The sequence below is a fragment of the Meles meles genome, chromosome 11 (assembly GCF_922984935.1).
Source record: "Meles meles chromosome 11, mMelMel3.1 paternal haplotype, whole genome shotgun sequence".
NCBI lineage: Eukaryota > Metazoa > Chordata > Mammalia > Carnivora > Mustelidae > Meles > Meles meles.
Window position 1 is genome coordinate 23859028 of NC_060076.1, and position 20493 is coordinate 23879520.

The window sequence follows — 20493 nt, forward strand, 5'->3', positions numbered from 1 at the left end:
GGTAAGGTAAGTGGCTGGGGAGTAAGAAGCCGAGGAAGAGGAAGTTGGTTAAAGGAACTGCACATTTTGAATGAAGAAAACAGGTCCACATTATGGCTCTCTTCAAAGCAAAGATATCTGTGCAGCCCTGGCAGACAGAGCTGAACCCCTAAGTGGGAGGACCGTGAAGTACATTTCCGCAGTGCTTGGGAAAGAGCCTCTGACCCCTGGAGTTCGTGATGTTCTGCTCTTCAATCTGACATGGGTGGAAAAATAATCCTGGCAAAAGTCAAAGGGTCGACTCGCCAGCCTCAGATTCTTTTCTATTCTGCAGGTTGCCTACTGGCAGATGTGTTAGTTCATGAGTATTTCTCCATGCTTCTCAGTCTATTGCCTAAGCTGAGGACCCCTTCACAGGGGTTTCTGACAACCTCCTTTTGGCTTTGCTTCTGGGACTCCAGGGATAAGGGGTGTTCAACTCTCCCTCCCATCTGATCATGTTTGGGGTCCCTGATTCCTTTAAGTGAGTTTAGTCAGAAATACTAACGATCTTTTCAGTCAATAAACCGCCTTTAGGAAACTGCTTTGTGCTAGGCCCTGCTCTGTGCTAAGTAATTCTGAAAAGTAGTTTTAGGGGCGTCTGGCTGTCTCATTCAGTTAGGAAACTAACTCTTGATTTCAGCTCAGGTCTTGATCTTAGGGTCATGAGTTCAAGCCACCCCTTGGGCTCCACGCGGGGTGTGGAGCCTACTTAAGAAAAAAAAAAGTTTTTAAATGTAATAGTGTTGAACAGTAGGTGAAGCTTTTCCATATGCCCTAATTTCCTTTTGAAGAGTAACTTTGAACAGTAGCCTGACAGATACCAAATCACTGCCCCCTTGCCAAATACACTGGTACTCCTTATGGTTGCATTATCAAATGTTTCATTTTCAGTCCAGCCCGAATTGTGAGAAAGAGGGTCAGAAGGCGAGCCTGGGGGATGTGGGACCTTCTGGAAAGCTCCAGAAAGAAGCTTTACCGGTAAATTCCTGCCTCGGTAATAGACCCTTCCTACAGGCTTGACTGGTTCTGCTCCACCATTTAGCTCAGCTTCTAGAAATCATCGTGGGAATTCGGAGTTAAGACGAGTCACCTACCAGGAGGACGAAAAGGGCTGCTAGAAATAGTTGTCCTTGTCCCAGTAGGAGGCCACAGAGCGGCGGGAGGCCCGCAGGTGTCTGGTGTGATCCCTCCGGGCGGGGGAGTCGGAGCGATACAGACCTGGCAGGGCCGCAGGACCTACCCTAGACCCGAGCGCGTGGGGGCGTGGCTGCCCCGGGGGCGTGGCCCGGTCGGGGGCGGGGCTTCGGGCGGCGCGGGTGCATTGCCGCCGCCGCGGGCGTGCTGGCTGGCGGGCGGCAGGCCCGCAGTGGCGCGGCGTCCCGGTTGCGCGACGGGCCGAGGGCCATGGCCGCCTCTTCGGGCCCGGCCGGCGTTAGCGGCGCCGGCCTGTCCGGCTTCGCCTTCGACTCGGGACTGGAGATCAAAACTCGTTCGGTGGAGCAGACGCTGCTCCCGCTGGTCTCTCAGGTAAAGTGGCGCCCGGCGCGGCCCCTGGTCTCCCCCGGCCGCGGCCCGCGATGGCGGCGGCCGCTCGCACAGCCCGGGGTCGGGTCGGGTCGGGTCGGGTCGACCCGGCGGGAGGCCGCCGCTGCCCCCCATTCCGCGGCAGGACTGCGGCGTCGGGTCGGGCCGCGGGTCTGAAGCTTGGGGACCGGCCTCGGCCGCGGCTGCGGCTTCGGCGTTGGGTCTGGTCCATCCGAAATCCGGCGGCGAGGCCGAGGGGGCTGCGCGGCGGGGGAGGCGGAGGGGCGGGGAGCCCCGGTGCGGACCCGAGAGCCCGGCAGGCAGGTGCGCCGCCCGGCCTGCCCCGCGCGATCCGCCTCGGGCTGTGGCTCCGGCGGCCCCCAGCCCCGTGAGGAGCCCTGCGCGGGCTCCCCCGAGGCAAAGAGGACCCTGCGGTGGCCCACACGTTTGTAGCCCGAGTCCACACCCTGACTGCTGGCCACTCCGGCTGGGGCATTCCTGCCGGCCTCCAAGACCAGCGTGCTCTCTCCGAGGCCTTTGTCCCTGTCCCGTGCGCGTGTCGGTTCGCTGGGCGCCCGTTCACCCCGGGCCACCCTGCCTGCCCCTGCCCCTTAACCTGCGGCTCCCTTCGGGCCGCTTTTGTCGAACTTGGGAAGAGTGCAGCGAAGCACTGTCTGATAGTTACTCTGGACACGCATCTTTCTGCCAAATCCCATCTGGGATGTATGCTTTATTGTATTCGTCGGTCATAACAGAAGTCTGGAATCAGCTAATTGACGCGCTGAGTTTTAGAGAAGTTTTTGTTGCTGTGAGTCGAGTTATCCGCAGCCTGCGGGCTAGAATTCCTCACCTCGATCTGTTGTAGTGTGCCAAGCACTGTGAGCAGGGGAGAATTCTGTGCCTTCAGGAGAGCGTTGGCGATGTGTGACTCACAACTAGATTGTAATGTCTTGATGACTCAATGCGAGTATTGCCAAGACTTTAGAGGTAGAAGGAATCTTAAAGGTTATCTGACTCTAAATTAAAAAATTCTTTCTTACAGCATCCTTACACCTGGTCACCAGTCTCCTGCTTAAACATGTTCAGTGATGGGGAGCCTGTAGCTGTTCTATAGAATTTTAAATGCTGTCTCTTCTCCATCCCAGCCCTGCAAATATTTGAAAATAGCAGTCACACATGTCCCTAGAGTCCTGTTACGCTGATTAAATAAACAGCTTTTTTTTTTTTTTTTTAAAACCCGTGCTCACTTTAGCTTGGCTAACAGAACAGTGAATGAGTACACCTGACACACCTCCCCCCTCTTCCCTTCCATGTCTGATGGAGGCACTGACCAGAGAGGAGGAGTGCCAGGATCAGTTAATAACATCTGCACTGTCCTCCTCTCCCCAAAAGAATGCCGCCACTACCAACAATACAACCACAACCCAAAATGAGAAATACTGGAGTAGTTTTAAGAGTGATAAGGGAGTGATAAGTCAAGTTCAACTTGACAGTATTTTTATCCATTTATTTAACAATACATGTGTTGCTTACTATATGTTAGGCCATGGTTTAAGCACTTTATAAATATTAACTGCTTTAATTCTCGTAACAATCTTATGAGGTAGATATGTGTCTATTCTCATTATATGGAAAAGGAAACGGAGGAATAGTGAGTTTAAGTAACTTATCCCGGGACTTTGAACTGTAAATGTCAAATTGGCATTTGAACCCAGGCATCCTGGTTCCAGATTCTGTGCTCTTAGTTACACCATATGCTGTGTTCTCTCTAGAGATTAGAAGCAGTGATGAGGTCAGCTGGTGGTAGGTACAGAGAAGGGAGTCCGCAATGGAAAAACAAGGTGGAAAGTAGTTGTAATCTGGAGAAATGGTAACTTTTCACAGTATGACTGCTAAAAATGGATCAGTCCTACAGCTCTGCATTGTGTAATGCCGGGATAAAAGAGGGTGGAGTGGAGGAGGAAATGTGTGAATCTGTGAATTGTGTAAATTGCTGCTGAGAGTTAACTAGAGGTCAGTGCTAAAGGGGAAAAAAAAAATGCCAGTTTTGTTTTTTCTTTTTTCGTCCTTGTTAAAGAATCGTTCAGAGTCATAGCTGAGGTTCTGCATCCCACATGTTATGTATCCACAGCTGTATCTTTAGTACAGCACCATAACTGACATTCCTAATGATTGACTGTACTCAACAAATAACAGTTGACTTTGCTTAAAATCAAGCAATGAGTAAAGCATGGCCGGAGTACTGTTAACAAAGCAGGACAGTGTGGAGTACAAATCAGAGTAATTTTTATGTTTCAGTGACTGTTAGCTGATTAAAACTTCAGCTTTCTAGAAATTTCATGTCTAGGAGTCTCATTTTTTAAAGATGTTGCATTATTATCCAATTCATGTTTCATTATTTTATCCACAAGAATATTTTAAGTAAGCATTTATTGTGTACTTATTAGTGCTCCTTGAGGAACTTGTAGTCCAGTTGGGAGACAGGACATATAAAAATTAACACATGCCAAGTATCAAATGAATAACATCAATAGTAAATGCTCTAAGAGCTCAGAGAAGGCATGGATGAGTCAGGAACGATGCTATAGAGGAGACAGGGCCTTGAGTAGTCTTACTCAATGTAGTAAGACTAACATCATAAAATTTAGTGAGTTTTAAGCAGATATCATCTAACGTCTTCTGACTTTACAAGTAAAAAGTTCTGGGTTACTGGCCTTACTCTAGGAATGCATGATTGAGTTAGTATTAGACAAATGTGTATTATTTTCTGCATTCACATATTGGAAAAGATACATGTTCTTATCAGTAGATGCTCAATTAAGTCCAGATTATAACCATGATAAAAACACTTAGCGAAGCAGTAATAAAAGAAAACTTCCTTAACCTGATAAAGAATATCTGCAGAAAACCAGGTGCCCGGGTGGCTCAGTGTGTTAGGCGTCTGACTTTTTATTTTGGCTCAAGTCGTGGTCTTGGGATCAAGCCCCAAGTTGGACCATGTTCAGCAGGGAGTTGGCTTGAACTTCACTTTCTCCCTCTCCCTCTGCCCCATGCTCTCTTGTGCTCCTGCTCTCTCTCCAATAAATAAAGCGTAAACAAAACAAAACAAAACATTTCTTTTAAAACCAGAAATAGGAGGGATGTGTGCTGTTGTAGCTTTTACTCAACACTGTGCTGGAAATCCTAACCAGCGCAATGAGATGAGAAGTGAAAGGTGTAAAGAGTAGGAAAATCAAAACTTTCAAGAGTCAACGGATAAATCGTAAAAACTAGGAGGTTTGGTAAATTCACTGAATGGAGGATACGAAAGTCAACTGCATTTTTCTACATTAATTAAAAAAAAAAAGGTAATTCTAAAAAAAACCCCACCAGTTAGAATAAAAATGACAGCAAAAATGAGGTTTTTAGGTGTATATACATAGCAAAAGAGATGCCAAACTTTGTGAAAAGAATTTTTTTTAATTTTTTAAAGATTTTATTTATTTATTTGAGAGGGAGAGAGAGAGAATGAGAGAGAGTGAGCATGAGGGGAGAAGGTCAGAGGGAGAAGCAGACCTCTTGTTGAGCAGGGAGCCTGACGTAGGACTCAATCCTGAGACTCCAGGATCGTGACCTGAGCTGAAAGCAGTCACTCAGCCCACTGAGCCATCCAGGTGCCCCAATTTTTTTTTTTTATGTTTTTTAAAGATTTTTATTTTATTTATTTTATTTTATTTTATTTTTTTTTAGCTGTGCTACAGAGTTGTAATTTTATTGTAAGCAATGTGGAGTTTTTTTTTTTTTTTTATAAAGATTTTTATTTTTAAGTAATCTCTATACCCTACTTGGGGCTCAAACTCAAAACCCCGAGATCAAGAGTCACATGCTCCACACACTGAGCCAGCCAAGCAGCCCAAGAATTTTAAAAATTTATTGAAAGCCACAGTAGATCTAGATAAATGGAGTGAAGTACTGTGTTTATGACTAGATTGACTCAATATTATAGACACATCAATTTTTCCTATTAGTCTATAAATTTAATACAATTCCATTGAGAACTTCAACAGGATTTTTGAATAGAATTTGATAAAAAGTGGTTATAATTTCTTATAATTATATGAAAGAGCAAGGAGCCAAGAATAGCCAGAAGAGAAACAAAGTGGGAAGACTTCAAGGCATTATAAAACAATCATAATTAAGGCAATAGACCAGTGAACGGGAAAAGAGAACCTAGAAACAGATCCACACATATATGGAAACTTGATAAATCACAGAATTGGCACCGCTGTAGTGGGGAAAGGAAAAACTTTAAAAAATGGGTCTAAAACAATTATTATCTAATAATAACACATGAAATTGGAAGCCTGTCCCACATGATAGCCAAAAATCAATTCCATAGAGATTAAGGACATCGATAGGAGAGTGAAAAATGTGTAACACTTTAGGGGAAAAAAAAAAACCACAACTGGGCAATATTTTCATCACCTCATGGCGGGAAGTGATTTTTTAATATACCAGAAGTAAAAATTCTGAACAAAGATCGATAAATCTGACTCTGTCAGAATGAAGAACATCTGTTTACCAAAACTGAAAGGATAAGCCATGAAATGGGAGAATATGAGTGCAACACAGATCACCAATAGATGATTGGTAGTACCCAGAATAAATAAAGGACGGCAATGAATCAAAACAAAAAATTACCTATTAAAGATTGGTACAAATAGTCATCTCGTGGAAAAGGAAACAGATGAGTAAAAGAAATGTAAAAGATGTTCAATTTTATCAGAAATCAGGGGAGTACAAATTAAAATCACAATGAGAACAAGTAGTGGTGAGGAATGTGGAGCCTGTGGGAATGGCAACAGTAAACCACTTTGGAAAACAGCTGGATGTCATCTAAACTTGAAGGTGGGTATTACCCATGGCTCAGCAAGTCTACTCCAAAATCCATACCCTCTAGAGAAAGTCCTGGATGTGTGTTAGAGACATAAATTGAAATGTTGATTTTTTTTTTTTTTTTTACTTCTCATGGCCGCAAACTGGAAACTATCTAAATCTTCCTAAATGTCTTTTAACAGTAGGATGTTTAAATAAATCATGTTATGTTCGTACAGTGAGATACTGGGCAGCAGTGAAATGAATGAACCACAGCTATAATTATCAGTATGGTTGAATCTCAAAAATATAATGTTGAGTGAAAAAAAATTCAAGGTTCAAAAGCAGGCAAAATGAAACCATTATCATTTAGGGATATAACATTTGTATAGTAATAATGAAGTGATGAGCACAAAATCAGGACAGTGGTTTCTTCTGAGGAGAGTGAGGTGGGTGATGTGGAAAGGTAGGGGCCCAAAAGGCATTTGGATTATCAGAGGTAATGGTAATGTTCTCTCAAGCTTGGTGCTGGGTGCATATGGCTTCCTTTCTTTATGCTTCCATATATATGTTATATATACTCATTTGTTATATATTTGCTAACTCAGAGAGTTGTTTAAAAGCCCTGGGTTAGGTCCAAGCACAAATTCTGTACGTTCTTTAATAATCATATTGTTCTTGGGGCACCTGGGTGGCTCAGTCGGTTAAGTGTTTGCCTTCGGCTCAGGTCATGATTCAAGGAACCTGGGACTGAGTCCTGTCTCAGGCTCCCTGCTCAGTGGAGAGTCTGCTTCTCCCTCTGTCCTTCCCACCTGTTTATGCTCTCTCTCTCTCAAATAAATAAATAAAAATCTTTATTTATTTATTTTTTTTTTAAAAGCTGGGCTCTTTTTAAAGCCCAGCTTAAAAAAAAATCATTTTATTCTTCCTGTCAAAATGCCCACTTCCAGTCTTAAAATGTTTTTATCCAAGGAAGGGAAGAGGGATGTCTGCTACATACTCCACCCTGGTGTGGAATGTTATTCTACCACCCACTAGTCTTTTCCTGTCTGTGATAGATTGACTGCATTCACCGCAGTACAGACCCTTCATGTTTCTAAGGTAGCTCACCTTGTCTTTCCGTTTCTCTCTGTCCTGTCCTGTAGGCTTTTCAGGATCCTTGTCTCATTAATTGAAGATGAACAGAGAATGTATGGGGCCCTCTTTGCTGATTTGTGTATGAGAATTTATGTGTGTTTTTTTTTTTAACCTGCAAACATAAAACACATAAAGTAAGTGAAAGTGCCCTTTTTTCTGATTCTTTTAAAACAGCTGCCATAATTTGGTGTTTTCTTCCATACTTCCACACTTCCATTCAAACCGTGTGTGGTTTCTATAGCTGATTAGCTAGTTGTTGTTTTTTTTTTTTTCCAAAGGTTCCTTACCCAACGTGGGCCTTGAACTCACAACCCTGAGATCAAGGGCCACATGCTTTACCGACGGAGTCAGCCAGGCGCCTCAAATTTTTATATCTAATTATTTTGAGAACTCGCTAATGAGTTAAGTCCAGAGACAAATTTCTCTGTACCAGGCTGACTCCCTTATTTTTTTTATTAAGCCATTGTTCTGTTATCTGGGCTACTACCATTTTTTTTCTTCCTGGTTTTTACTTGTTGTCTTGCTTCCCCACAAAATAAGTAAACTAAGAAAATCTATTTCAATGAAGAGATTACTGTGACCCTTTCTAGAAAATAAGAATAACATCACGGGGGGGGGGGGGTGGGGAAAAAAAAAAGAGTAACATCACAAACATGAGGAGAGAAGAGAGATTCTAGAAATGTAAACTGTAATATCTAGCAATTATGTAATGTTTACTATATGAAATACTTCATTTAATTTACTGATGTACTCCCCACAATAACTTGTGAAATGGGTACTATTATTATTCCTGTTTTTACAGATGAGAACATGGAGTTACAGAAAGGTTAGATGACTTGCCACATTGTCACATGACAGAGCCAGAATTCAAACCCAGGCAAAATAAGCCAGAGTTCACGATCTTAACTGCTAGGATATACTTTGCTGGAGATTGGTACTTCTTGACACCCTTTGTTAGAAGGTATCAAATAAGTCCTAGTTCTTATTCTTTTATTCCACAGCAGAATTCTTCAGTGTATCAGATGCTCTTTCTTCCCCATGGGATGCCTTTCTGCCCTCTTTTTTCCCAGTTCTTTCAGGCATACTCTAGACTCTGGGGTCAGGGCATCTTTGGGTTGTGACTCCCAATTTAATATGCCTCCTATTTTTGTAGAATAATGCTAAAATTTTATGTGGCACCTATAATTTATTTATTATTTTTTTTTAAAGATTTTATTTATTTACTTGACAGAGATCACAAGGAGACAGAGAGGCAGGCAGAGAGAGAGAGAGGGAAGCAGGCTCGCTGCTGAGTAGAGAGCCCGATGCGGGACTCGATCCCAGGACCCTGAGATCATGACCTGAGCTGAAGGCAGCGGCCTAACCCACTGAGCCACCCAGGTGCCCCGGCACCTATAATTTACAAGACACTCTCACCAACTGTCTTTTCCCTGATCTTTAGCATAATCCTGGGAGGAAAGAAGGAGTGTAGTTACTAACAGCGTGGGCAGCTTACTGCCTTTGTGACGTTGGGCAAATTCTTTACCTTTTTAAAGTTCAGGTCTTTATCTGTAAAATGAGGGTAATAATAGTATATGCCTCTTAGAGATATAGGCATTAAATTAATTAACATTTGTTGAGTGTTAAATGCTATCTAGTCTTATTTTTCACATGACAAAAAAATTCAAGTTTGATCTCAATTTTGTAAAACTGTGTGTTTAGGTTTGTATAAAACAAGACTGAGCAAAATAATGGCAAAATGCTCCTGGGGTAGTGTGATGATGAGTAATTTTTATTTCTTTAGTCTTTCTATATCCCCCCCCTTTTTTTTTTAAGATTTTATTTATTTATTTGACAGAGTGAGAGAGCACAAGCAGGGGGAGCAGCAGAGGGAGAGGGAGAAACTGACTCCCCACTGGGCAGAGAGCCCAATGTGGGGCTTGATCCTAGAACCCTGGGATCTTTACCTGAGCCAAAGGTAGAAACATAACTGACTGAGCCTCCCAGAGACCCCATTTCCCATTTTTTAAAAGTAATCAATATGTATAACTTTTTGAACTTCCCTTTTAAAAAGTTTGAGAATAATTTAAGGATATAAACTGACCTTTTAATACGGAATTTTGTAAATTGACTTGGCTCCTGTATATGTCAGTTTCAATTGTGTACCTGTATTGGATTAAACATTTTCCAGGCTGCTTTGAGTAAAAGGAAGACGGCTATGTGTAATTATGCACTGGGGAGGATGCTTGTGATGAAACAAAATGTGTGATTCAGAACTAACTATAGTTGGCATTTTAGTCTAATTGCTGATCTTCTCTATACAATTGTAAATTTAAAGGTTTTGGTAATAAACACAACTTAAACTCCTTTTCACTCCAGAATTTCTTAGTTGTTTGCAATAGTCAATGGTGATTAAATGCTCTGTTCTTCAGGTGGTACATACAAAGAGTTCCTTAGGGTCTATCTGGTGTGAGGAAGGATCAAAGACTCCTAAGGACTTCACACACACACACACACACACACACACACACACACACACACACACACACAGAGAGAATAAACAAATTCAGTAAAGTTTCCGGAAAAAAAAAGTAAACATGCAGAAATCAGTTGTGTTTCCATAAGCGATCAACAAAATATTTGAAAAAGAAATAAAATAATCCCTTTTACCACAGCATCAAAAACAATACTTAAAAATATATTTGATCAAGGAGATGAAAGATCTGTACACTGAAAACTGTTAAGACTTTGATAAAAGAAATTGAAGACACAAATAAATGGAATGATAGCCCATGTTCATGGATCTGAATAACTAATATATTTTTTATAAAGATTTTATTTATTTATTTGACAGAGATCACAAGTAGGCAGAGAGCCAGGGGAGGGGTGGTGTGAGGAGGAAGCAGGCTCCCTGCTGAACAGAGAGCCATATGTGGGGCTTAATCCCAGGACTCTGGGATCATGACCTGAGCCGAAGATAGAGGCTTTAACCCACTGAGCCACCAGGTGCCCCAAGAACTAATATTTTTAAAATGTCCATAACACCTAAAGCCATCTATAGATTCCGTGCAATCTCTATCATAATTCCAAAAGCATTTTTTCCCTACAGAAATAGAAAAACAATCCTAAAATTTGTACAGAAGTGTGAAAGACTCCAACTAGCTAAAACAGTCTTGGAAAAGGAGAACAAATCTAGAGGCAACACGCTTCTTCATTTCAAATTATATTACAGAGCTGTAGTAATTAAACAGTATGGCAACAACATAAAAACAGACATGTAGTCCAATGAAACAGAATTGAAAGGCCAGAGATAAACCCATACATATATGGTAAAATAGTCTTTGACAAGGAAGCCAAGAATAATCAATGGGGAAAGGATAGTTTCTTCAGTAAGTGGTGTTGGAAGAACTGGATCATTGCATGCAAAAGAATGAAACTGGACCCGTATCTTACACCACTCCCAAAATTAACTGGAAATGGATCAGTGACTTCAATGTAAGACTTGAAACTGTAAAACTCCTAGAAGAAAAGAGAAAAATCTTGACATTGGTCTTGGCAGTGATTTTTGGATATGACAACAAGAATACAAGTAACAGAAGGAAAAAGAAGCAAGTGGGACTACATCAAACCAAAAAGCTTCTGCACACCAAAAGGAGAAATCACCAAAGTGAAAAGACAGCCTACAGAATGGAATAAAATATTTGCAAACCATCTATCTGATAAGAGGTTAGCTTTTAAAATATTTTATATATATATATATATATATATATATATATATATATATATGGAGCTTATACCACTCCATAGCAAGAAGAAAATCTCACTTAAAAATGGGCAGAGGAACTGAACATTTTTTTGTTTGTTTATTGCAGAACTGCTTTTAAGAACAAAAACTCAAAGCTACCAAAATGCCTAGTAGGGCAATGAATAAATAAATTGTGACTGATTCACATGAAATAAATACATTAGATCTACATATATCAATGTAGATCTCAAATTGATAAAATTTAACAATAAAGAACGCAAATCCAGAAAGATACAGTATACTATTTATCTGATAGGTATTGGATTCACTTCAAACCCCGCCTCAGGGAAGGGTGTGAAGGGAATGAAAGGTAGTCCAATTTTATCTGTACATTAAAAAATCTGAAGCAAAACTAATAAAATCTGAACATTTAAAAAAAAGATTTATTTGTTAGAGTGGGAACAGGGCGGGGGGCAGAGGGAGAGGGAGAGAAAGTTTTTTTTTCATATTTTATTTATTTGACAGAGAGAAATCACAACTAGGCAGAGAGGCAGGCAGAGAGAGAGGAGGAAGCAGGCTCCCCGCGGAGTAGAGAGCCCGATGTGGGGCTCAATCCCAGGACCCCGGGATCATGACCTGAGCCGAAGGCAGAGGCTTTAACCCACTGAGCCACCCAGGCGCCCCAAGGGAGAGAAAGTCTTAAGCAGACTCTGCACTGCCTCACCCAGGGCTTGAACTCATACCCTGAGATCACGACCTGAGCCAAAAGCAGGAGTCAGATGCTTAACCAATGTGCCACCCAGGTGCCCCTGAACAGACTTTTTTTGAAAGAAGACATACAAATGGTTACTACGTTTGTGAAAATATGCTCAGCATCACGAATCATCAAGGAAACTAGGTCAAAACCACAATGAGATGCCACCTCACCCTTCTTAGAATTGGATATTATCAAAAAGAAATGAAAACAAGTGTTGGTGAGGATTTGGAGAAGGGAAGCCTTGTGCATTGTTGATGGGAATGTAAATTGGCTCAGCCACTACGGAAAACAGCATGAAGGCTCCACAGAAAAAAATAAGACTGTCATATGACTCAGTAATCCCACTTTTGGGTATATATCCTAAGGAAATGAAATCAGGATCTTGAAGAGATATTTGCACTCCCATGTTCATTGCAGTATTATTCACAATAGCCAAGATATGGAAACAACCTCAGTGGCCTTCTATTGATAAATAGATGGAGAAGATGTGGTATAAATATACAATGGAATATTACTCAGTCATGAGAAAGAAGGAAATTTTGCCATTTGCTACAACACGGATGGACCTTGAAGGCATTATGCTAAGTAAAATAAATCAGAGAAGGCAAATACCAAATGATCTCACTTATATGTGGATCTACAAAAGACAAACCCATAGAAACAGTCCAGTGGTGATTGTGAGGGGTGACGTAATGGGGAAAAGAGATGTTGGTCAAAGGGTGCAAATTTCCAGTTATAAGATGAGTAAGTTCTAGGGATCTGATGTACAGCATGGTGACTGTATGTTAACAACTCCATATTACATACTTAAAAGTTGCTAAAAGAGTAGATCTTAGGGGTGCCTGGGTGGCTCAGTGGGTTAAGCCTCTGCCTTCGGCTTGGATCATGATCTCAGGGTCCTGGGATGGAGCCCCACATTGGGTTCTCTGCTCAGCGGGGAGCCTGCTTCCCTCTCTCTGCCTGCCTCTCTGCTTACTTGTGATCCCTCTCTTTGTCAAATAAATAAAAATAAAATCTTAAAAGAAGTAGATCTTAAATGTTCTTATGACCACCAAAAAGCAAGATTATTTGAGGTGATAGGGGTGTTAACTGTTTCGGTCAGCATTTATAGTTGATTGTGGAATCATTTGCGGTGTATATGTGCATCGAGTCATCACGCTGTACACCTTAAGCTTGCACAGTGTTATATGTAAGTTATATATCAGTAAAAATAAAGTACGGTCTCAGAGTCAAATTGTCTGACTGTGAATCTTGGCTTTACCTTGTAATAGCTATGAGACCTTAAATAAGTATCTTTTAATGTCTGTTGCTTTCTCTGTAAAAAGGGGATAAAGTAGTACCTACATGCTAAGCTTATTGTGAGGATTAAATTACATTTGTTCGAAAACACTTTTTTTGTGCCTGCCACGTAGAGACGTTAGTGTTATGCCGATGCACCCTGTTTCTTCTACCACACATTTAAGGTTCATCTTTGACGATACCAATCGAATCCATCAGGTAATCCAGTTTATCTGTTTTTCTCTCTCTTGGCTATTGCTGCCTTATTTCAGGCCAGCATTTAAAAAAAAATTTTTTTAAGATTTTATTTATTTATTTGAGAGAGAGAGAGCACAAGCAGGGGGAGTGGGAGAGGGAGAAGAGCAGGGAGCCCGATGCGGGACTCAATCCCAGGACTCCGGGGTCGTGACCTGAGCCAAAGGCAGACTGCTTAACCGACTGAGCCACCCAGGCACCCTAAGCTGGCATTTTTTAGAAAAGATTTTATTGATTTACTGATTTGAGAGAGAGAGAGTGAGAGTGTGAGCAGTGGGGAGAGGATCTCAAGCCAGCTGCACACTGAGCATGAAGTCCCACGCAGGGCCTGATCTCATGACTCTGAAATCATGAACTCAGCCAAAACCAGGAGTCAGACATTTAACTCACTGAGCCATCCACGTGCCCCAAGCTGGCATCATCTTTTACCTGGACTATTGCAATGGTTTCCTAACTGGTCTCCCTCCGACTTTTGCCACTTTTTCAATCCACTCTTCCCCCGGAAGAGAGTATTCTTTAAAAAAAAAAAAAAAAAAAATTGAGATTGTATTAGTTATTATTAGTTATTTACTGCTACAAATAAATTACCTCAAACTTAATGGTTTAAAAACAACAAACATCTATTATCTTAGATTCTGTGTGTCAGGAATTTGTGAGTGACGCACCTGCCTGGTTTTAGACTGCTCACAGGTCTGTAAGCAGAAGGCCTGACTCTGGCTAGCTGTCGGCCAGAGGCCTCACTCAGTTCTTTGTCATGTCAGACCGCATCAGGCTGGTCAGGTGTCTTCGTGATGTGGTAACTGGCTTCCCCGTAGGGGGATTGATCTCCCAGAGGGAGGGATGGAAACCAGCGTGTCTTTGTGACCTGCCCTCCAGAGTAACGCACTGTCACTTCTGCTTTATGAGTTAGAAGTGATTCACTCAGTTCAGCCCACACTCAAGGACAGGGGAGTTAGGCTCCACCTCTTGGAGGAGGAATAGCAAAGAATTTGTGGACATATTTTAATATCACCACACTTCACACTCTGGCCGCAAATCGTTTACCTCTTCCCATTTGCAAACAGCCTCCACTCCAGTCCTCCTAAACGTCTCATCCCTCTATGGTATCTGCTGGAAATTCAAGATTTTGCCATCGAATTCTGATTCAGTTGAGGCTTTTTGTATGTGTAGTTCTTTAGGTGTAGTTCCTTGAGTATAGTTCCATTTGATCTGAAAACTTGTGAACTAAAGCGACAAATAATTTGTTCCCAAATATACAACTTTTAGCAGTAGGACAGGCAGAGAATAATTGTTATGGACATTTTTGTTAGAATAACAACCCCCCCAACAAAACAAAACAAAGCAAACAGGAAAATAGGCATGGGATAACTATCGTATACTTCTGTTTGAACACGAGAAACAGAGGAATAGGAATCACTGGTTCACAGGATTCTGAAACCCACCCAGACACAGGTTAGTAGTACGATGAAGACCTGAGGTGTGGGAATGTTCTTCATGGCTCTTAGCACTGCCTGTGGAGCCGTCCTCGCTCATGAGAGGTAGCCCATGTTTGTAGCTGCACAGTTTCCCGGCCTGCGCCCTGCCTGTGGAAGCCTCTTTTCACTTCGTACTGATCGATCTCCTTCAGTCCAAGCTGGTAGCATTCCTCCTGACATAATTATCTTTAAAATTTTGTGGGTCTCCTGTGGATCTTATTGGGCTCACTCAATTAGGCAAACCATACCCGTGAGTCTCTTTATGATAAGCCCTGCTCTAACCTGGGCTTCTGCGGGGCTCCTGAGGACAATACCTCTAAAACCTGTCAGGAGACCTGTTGTTTAAGTGAATGGATCTCTGGAGCACCACCTTGAATCTTCCTGAGATCTTAACATAAGATTTTATAGTCACGGGCGCCTGGGTGGCTCAGTGGGTTAAGCCGCTGCCTTTGGCTCAGGTCACGATCTCAGGGTCCTGGGATCGAGTTCCGCATCGGGCTCTCTGCTCGGCAGGGAGCCTGCTTCCCTCTCTCTCTCTTTCTCTGCCTGCCTTTCTATCTACTTGTGATCTCTCTCTGTCAAATAAATAAATAAAATCTTTAAAAAAAAAAAGATTTTATAGTCACGCTCTTAGCTTCAGCTTTAGACCTTGCTTTCCCGACAGTGCCCTAGATTTTGTTTTTGCTTGGAAGCCATTCTTAATTTAGCATCATTGGCCTCCTGGTGAAGCAGGGAGTTTTTAAATCCAGAAAGCCTGGCTTCTTTTTATTTCACAGTGTTTCCTTTAGCTTCTGTCTCACATCTTATATTTTACATTTTAAGCAAGAAAGCAAGTGGCATCTTCAAAATCTGTCTAGAAATCTCCTTAGCTGGATCACCCAGTTCATTAGGTATATTCTCTAATTTACACATTCCTGGGGGTGATTTTCTGTCACTACATACCAAAGATACTCTTTTCTCGAGTTCCCAGTAAGATTTTTCTCACTTTCCTTTAAAGCCTTCACCCATAGCTTCTCAGTGGTCACCATACTTCTACAAAGCTTATTCAGCACTCTCTAGCTTTTACTAACTCCTCAAAGTCCATTCAGCTTCCAAGGCCTGATGTCATAGCCATTTCCACATTTTGGGTTTTGTTACAGCATTGCCCCAGTTCCAGATGCCAAAACATTTATCAGTTATCTATTGATACATAATAAATCATCCCAAATTTAGTGCCTTAAAGCAATAAACATTTATCATCTCATAGTTTCTGTGGGTCAAGAATTCTGGGATGGCTTACCTGGTAGTTCTGGATTCAGGCCTTTTGTGAGATTGAAATCAAGATGTTGACTGGATGCACAGTAATCTGAAGGTTTGACCGAGGCTGGAGAATTTGTTCCCATAATCACTCTTCTTGCTGTAGGCAGGAGTCTTTCAGTTCTTTACTATCTTTTGGCCAGAAGGCTCAGTTTATTCCCCTGTGGGTCTCTCCATAGAGTTGCTTGAGTGTCCTCCAAGATATGATAGCTGGTTTCCTCCCAGAGTGATTGATCTGAGATTGAGGAGGGGGTGGAGATACAATGTGTTTTATGACCTATTCTCAGAAGTGTACCATTGCTTCCACTTTACTCATTAGACGTGAGTCAGTAAGTTCAGTTTATTCTTAAGGAGAGAAAAATGAGGCTCCACCTCTTAAAAAAGAAATAATGAAGAACTTGTGGACACATTTAAGAATAGCTATGCGGCGAGGTACCTGGGTGGTTCAGTTGGTTAAACAGCTACCTTTGGCTCAGATCATGATCCTGGAGTCCTGGGATTGAGTCCCGCATCGGGCTTCCAAATCCACCAGGCATTTGCTTCTCCCTCTGACCTTCTCTCCTCTCATGCTCTCTCTCATACTCTCTCTCTCTCTCATATAAATAAATAAAAATCTTAAAAAAAATAGCTGTGGGGTGCCTGGAGGGCTCAGTTGGTTAAACATTGAGCTCTTGGTTTCGGCTCAGGTCATGATCTCAGGGTCATAAGATCAAGCCCTGCAACGGGCTGTGCACTCGTTGCAGAGTCTACTTGTCCCTCTCCCTCTGCTCCTCCCTCCCCTCAAACCCCGCCTGCAAATCAATCAATCAATCTTTAAAAAAAATCACTACAGAAATTATATCACTTTCCTGCTTAGAAACCCTTCAGTGTTTTCCTGTCACACTTAGAATAAAATACAAACTCCTTACTCCAATTCACAGCCTGTCATGGCTGATCCCTGCCCACCTGTTGGGTATTGGTTTTATGTTTGTCCTCTTGCCCCGGCTCTTTGACTACTTTTGGCCTTACCTCATTCCTTGAACAGGACAGCCCCCCTACCTTCCTCCCCACCCTCTCTCCCTCTCTCTTTCCTTATCACTCTCCTTATCCCCCCCATCCCTCTCCCTATCTCATTCCCTTCCTGTCTCTATCTCTTAACAGTTATATCTTCTCCCTAGAATGCCTTGTCTCCTGATGTTTGCCAGCTTGGCTACTTTGTATCATTTAAATCTTAGCTTAAATAGCATTTCCTCTTAGAAGGAAGATCAACTCATCTGACGTACCTACACAAATACTTTCTACCACATCATCCTATTTTAATATTTTGCATAGCATTTACATTAATTTTTCTGTTTACCTATTTGCTTGACTATCATGCCTCCCCTGTCTCCCACTTGAATGAGAGTTTGGGCCTGTCTTGCTTGCTTGCTTTCTCTTCATTCCCTAAAGTTTTATTTGGCATATAATAGGTGTGCAGCAAATATATTTTATCTGATTGCATTATTGTTATCCTGATAGACTGTAAACTGAGTAGGGACAGGATTGTGTTAGTCTTGTTCACTCATACATCTTCAGGACCTGGCATCTAGGAAATATTAAAAAATTTAAAAATAATATTACAGATGAGGACATTTGGTGAGATTCATTAAATTTCCCTAGGGCATTTAGCTGGTAATGGCAGAGCCAGGCTCAAACCCAAGCCTTCCTGATTCTAAATTAGTAATACTGTAACATATAAAGTGCGGGGCGCATAGTAGTTGCTCAAAGAACCATTCCCTTCTTCTTATCTTAATTCTCTGTTCTGGTCTTTGTTAATGCATGTACATAAATCATTTCATAGTTATATTCAGTGGACATGTACTATTTAGTATCTATATTTTTCATATAATAGTCTTTAAATATTTTTCTATGTCAGTATTGTTCATGTACTAATTCTCTGGGACATTTTGAAGATTTGTATTCGTTTCATGAATCTTAACTTGTCACCTTTTATGTTCTATTTCAGGGCCTGGAATCAAGTATTAAAACTCTTGGCATTTAATTTACTTTGGGTCTACAGCAACACTTAGAGAAGTCTAACACATAGATTACAATGGTCATTTTAAAATGCCTGGCTAATTTAGTAAGCGTGTATGGCACACATACCGTTTTGTACAACCTGTACACTGTGCTAGGCAATGGAGTGGAATGTAAAGGGAACACGGTGCTGTCTCTACTCACAGCAGCTCAAGCCATATTAGAGGAAACTAGATCTCTAGTACACAATAGGAACTAAGAAGTGCTTTGGTTTTCTCTAGGTTTTTGTTTTGTTTTAATGTAATGATCCTTCCTTTCCTACTTTTCTCCTGGTCTTTAAATTTGGTGAAATATCTAGAGGGCTTCTGAAACTATGTGTCCCAGGTTACTGTCATCAGGTAAACTTGGAATTGTTATTAATAGAAACATTGTCCTAAAAACAAACAAACAAACAAACAAAAAACATTGTCCTGAGGAGGGATGCAGGATGGATGCTTTGCTGGTTGTCTCTGTTGAAGCATTAATGGTGTGAATTTAGTCTGTTAGGCCAAAGACTGTTGCTATATGCTCGGCCTAGTCTAGTATGCTGGGCTTAATTTTCTTAGCCTTTGTGATACAGCTTTAAAAGATACTGAGATAAATTTTAATCAGGTTGCTTTCATCTTTTATTTTTAGATTACCACCCTTATTAATCATAAAGATAATACCAAAAAGTCTGATAAAACTCTGCAAGCAATTCAGCGTGTAGGACAAGCGGTCAACTTGGCAGTTGGAAGATTTGTTAAAGTAGGGGAAGCTATAGCCAATGAAAACTGGGATTTGAAAGAAGAAATAAATATTGCCTGCATTGAAGCTAAACAAGCAGGTATGTGATATCGATATTAATGCCTATTTATACCAGCTTTATTGTTTTGGATCTGATGACAAATTACTGCCTTATTTTGAGTAAAGGTGGGTACCTGTCTTAGGCCTGTGGTTACAGACAGATTCTTACAACATTAAAGGCCTGGATTAGCTTCCAGGAATATTGAACTTCTCTTGGCTCAAATCCTAAATCTGACACATTGAATTCTTTCATTGGGTAGGGTAGTGTCTTCCATTCTTGCCATTAACCATTGAAATGCCAAAGATATAGGAGAATGTGAGGCTTGGACTTTGGCCTCGAGGAGCATATTAGTCTAGTTGCCACTATGTAGAAAATGGAAATAAAAATTAGCATATTCAGGATTGTAAGTTTGAACCCCACATTAGGTATAGACATTATGTAAAATCTTTTAAAAATTAGCATATTCCTACAGTCATAGCAGACAAATCATAGCGACTTCAAATTTTGTAATGGCCCACAGTTCTCTATACCTGGTGGCACAAAAGCCTGAGAGAACCTGGGGTGTTTTGATGGATACAAACAGCTCACCTTTGTTGAAGTATAATTTATCCATTTGTTTAAAAAAAATTTTTATCCATTTGTTCTTTCAGTAAAGATTTGCTGAGTGCTGGCTGTATGCCAAGCTTTCTTCTAGGCCATAGGGATATCGCTGTGTACATATCAGTCAAATGTCTGCCCTCATAGAGCTTGCGTTCTAGTAAGGGAGACCATAAACAAATGAATAGATATATAATAGTTATTCATGAAAAACTCAAGCAGAGTAAGGGTTAAGAGATCAATGGAGGTATATTGTAGAGAGGTCAAGTTGTCCCAGTTGTGATGCTGTTGACATTTGGGACTGGATAGTTACTTGTTGCTAATAGTTTGTTGGGGGTGGGGGTGGCCTGTGCTTTATAAAATGTTTATCAGAATCCCTGGCTTCGGGCTGTTAGACGCCATTAGATTCCCCACTTCCCCCACTGTGACACCAAAAATGTTTCCAGGGGCGCCTGGGTGGCTCAGTGGATTAAGCCGCTGCCTTCGGCTCAGGTCATGATCTCAGGGTCCTGGGATCGAGCCCCGCATCGGGCTCTCTGCTCCGCGGGGAGCCTGCTTCCTCCTCTCTCTCTGCCTGCCTCTCTGCCTACTTGTGACCTCTCTCTCTGTCAAATAAATAAATAAATAAATAAAAATCTTAAAAAAAAAAAATGTTTCCAGACGTTGCCAAATGTCCTTCATGGGGTCAAAATGGCCCCCAGTTGAAAGTTATTGAGGAGAGGGTCAGGAAGCCACTCTAAAGAAGTAGCATTGG

The 20493-nt window shown here is 41.6% G+C and overlaps 1 protein-coding gene across 1 annotated transcript in view; it reads left to right on the top strand.

Moving 5' to 3' along the window:
* The first annotated feature begins 1325 nt into the window (after positions 1 to 1325).
* Positions 1326 to 20493, top strand: part of CTNNAL1 (catenin alpha like 1) — a 64180-nt gene continuing 45012 nt past the window's right edge. Inside the window, exons 1-2 of the mRNA XM_046022026.1 lie at positions 1326 to 1548; positions 18992 to 19181. Of these exons, the coding sequence (XP_045877982.1) occupies positions 1426 to 1548; positions 18992 to 19181 (313 nt within the window). The 5' untranslated portion in view covers positions 1326 to 1425. The remainder of the gene's footprint in view (positions 1549 to 18991; positions 19182 to 20493) is intronic.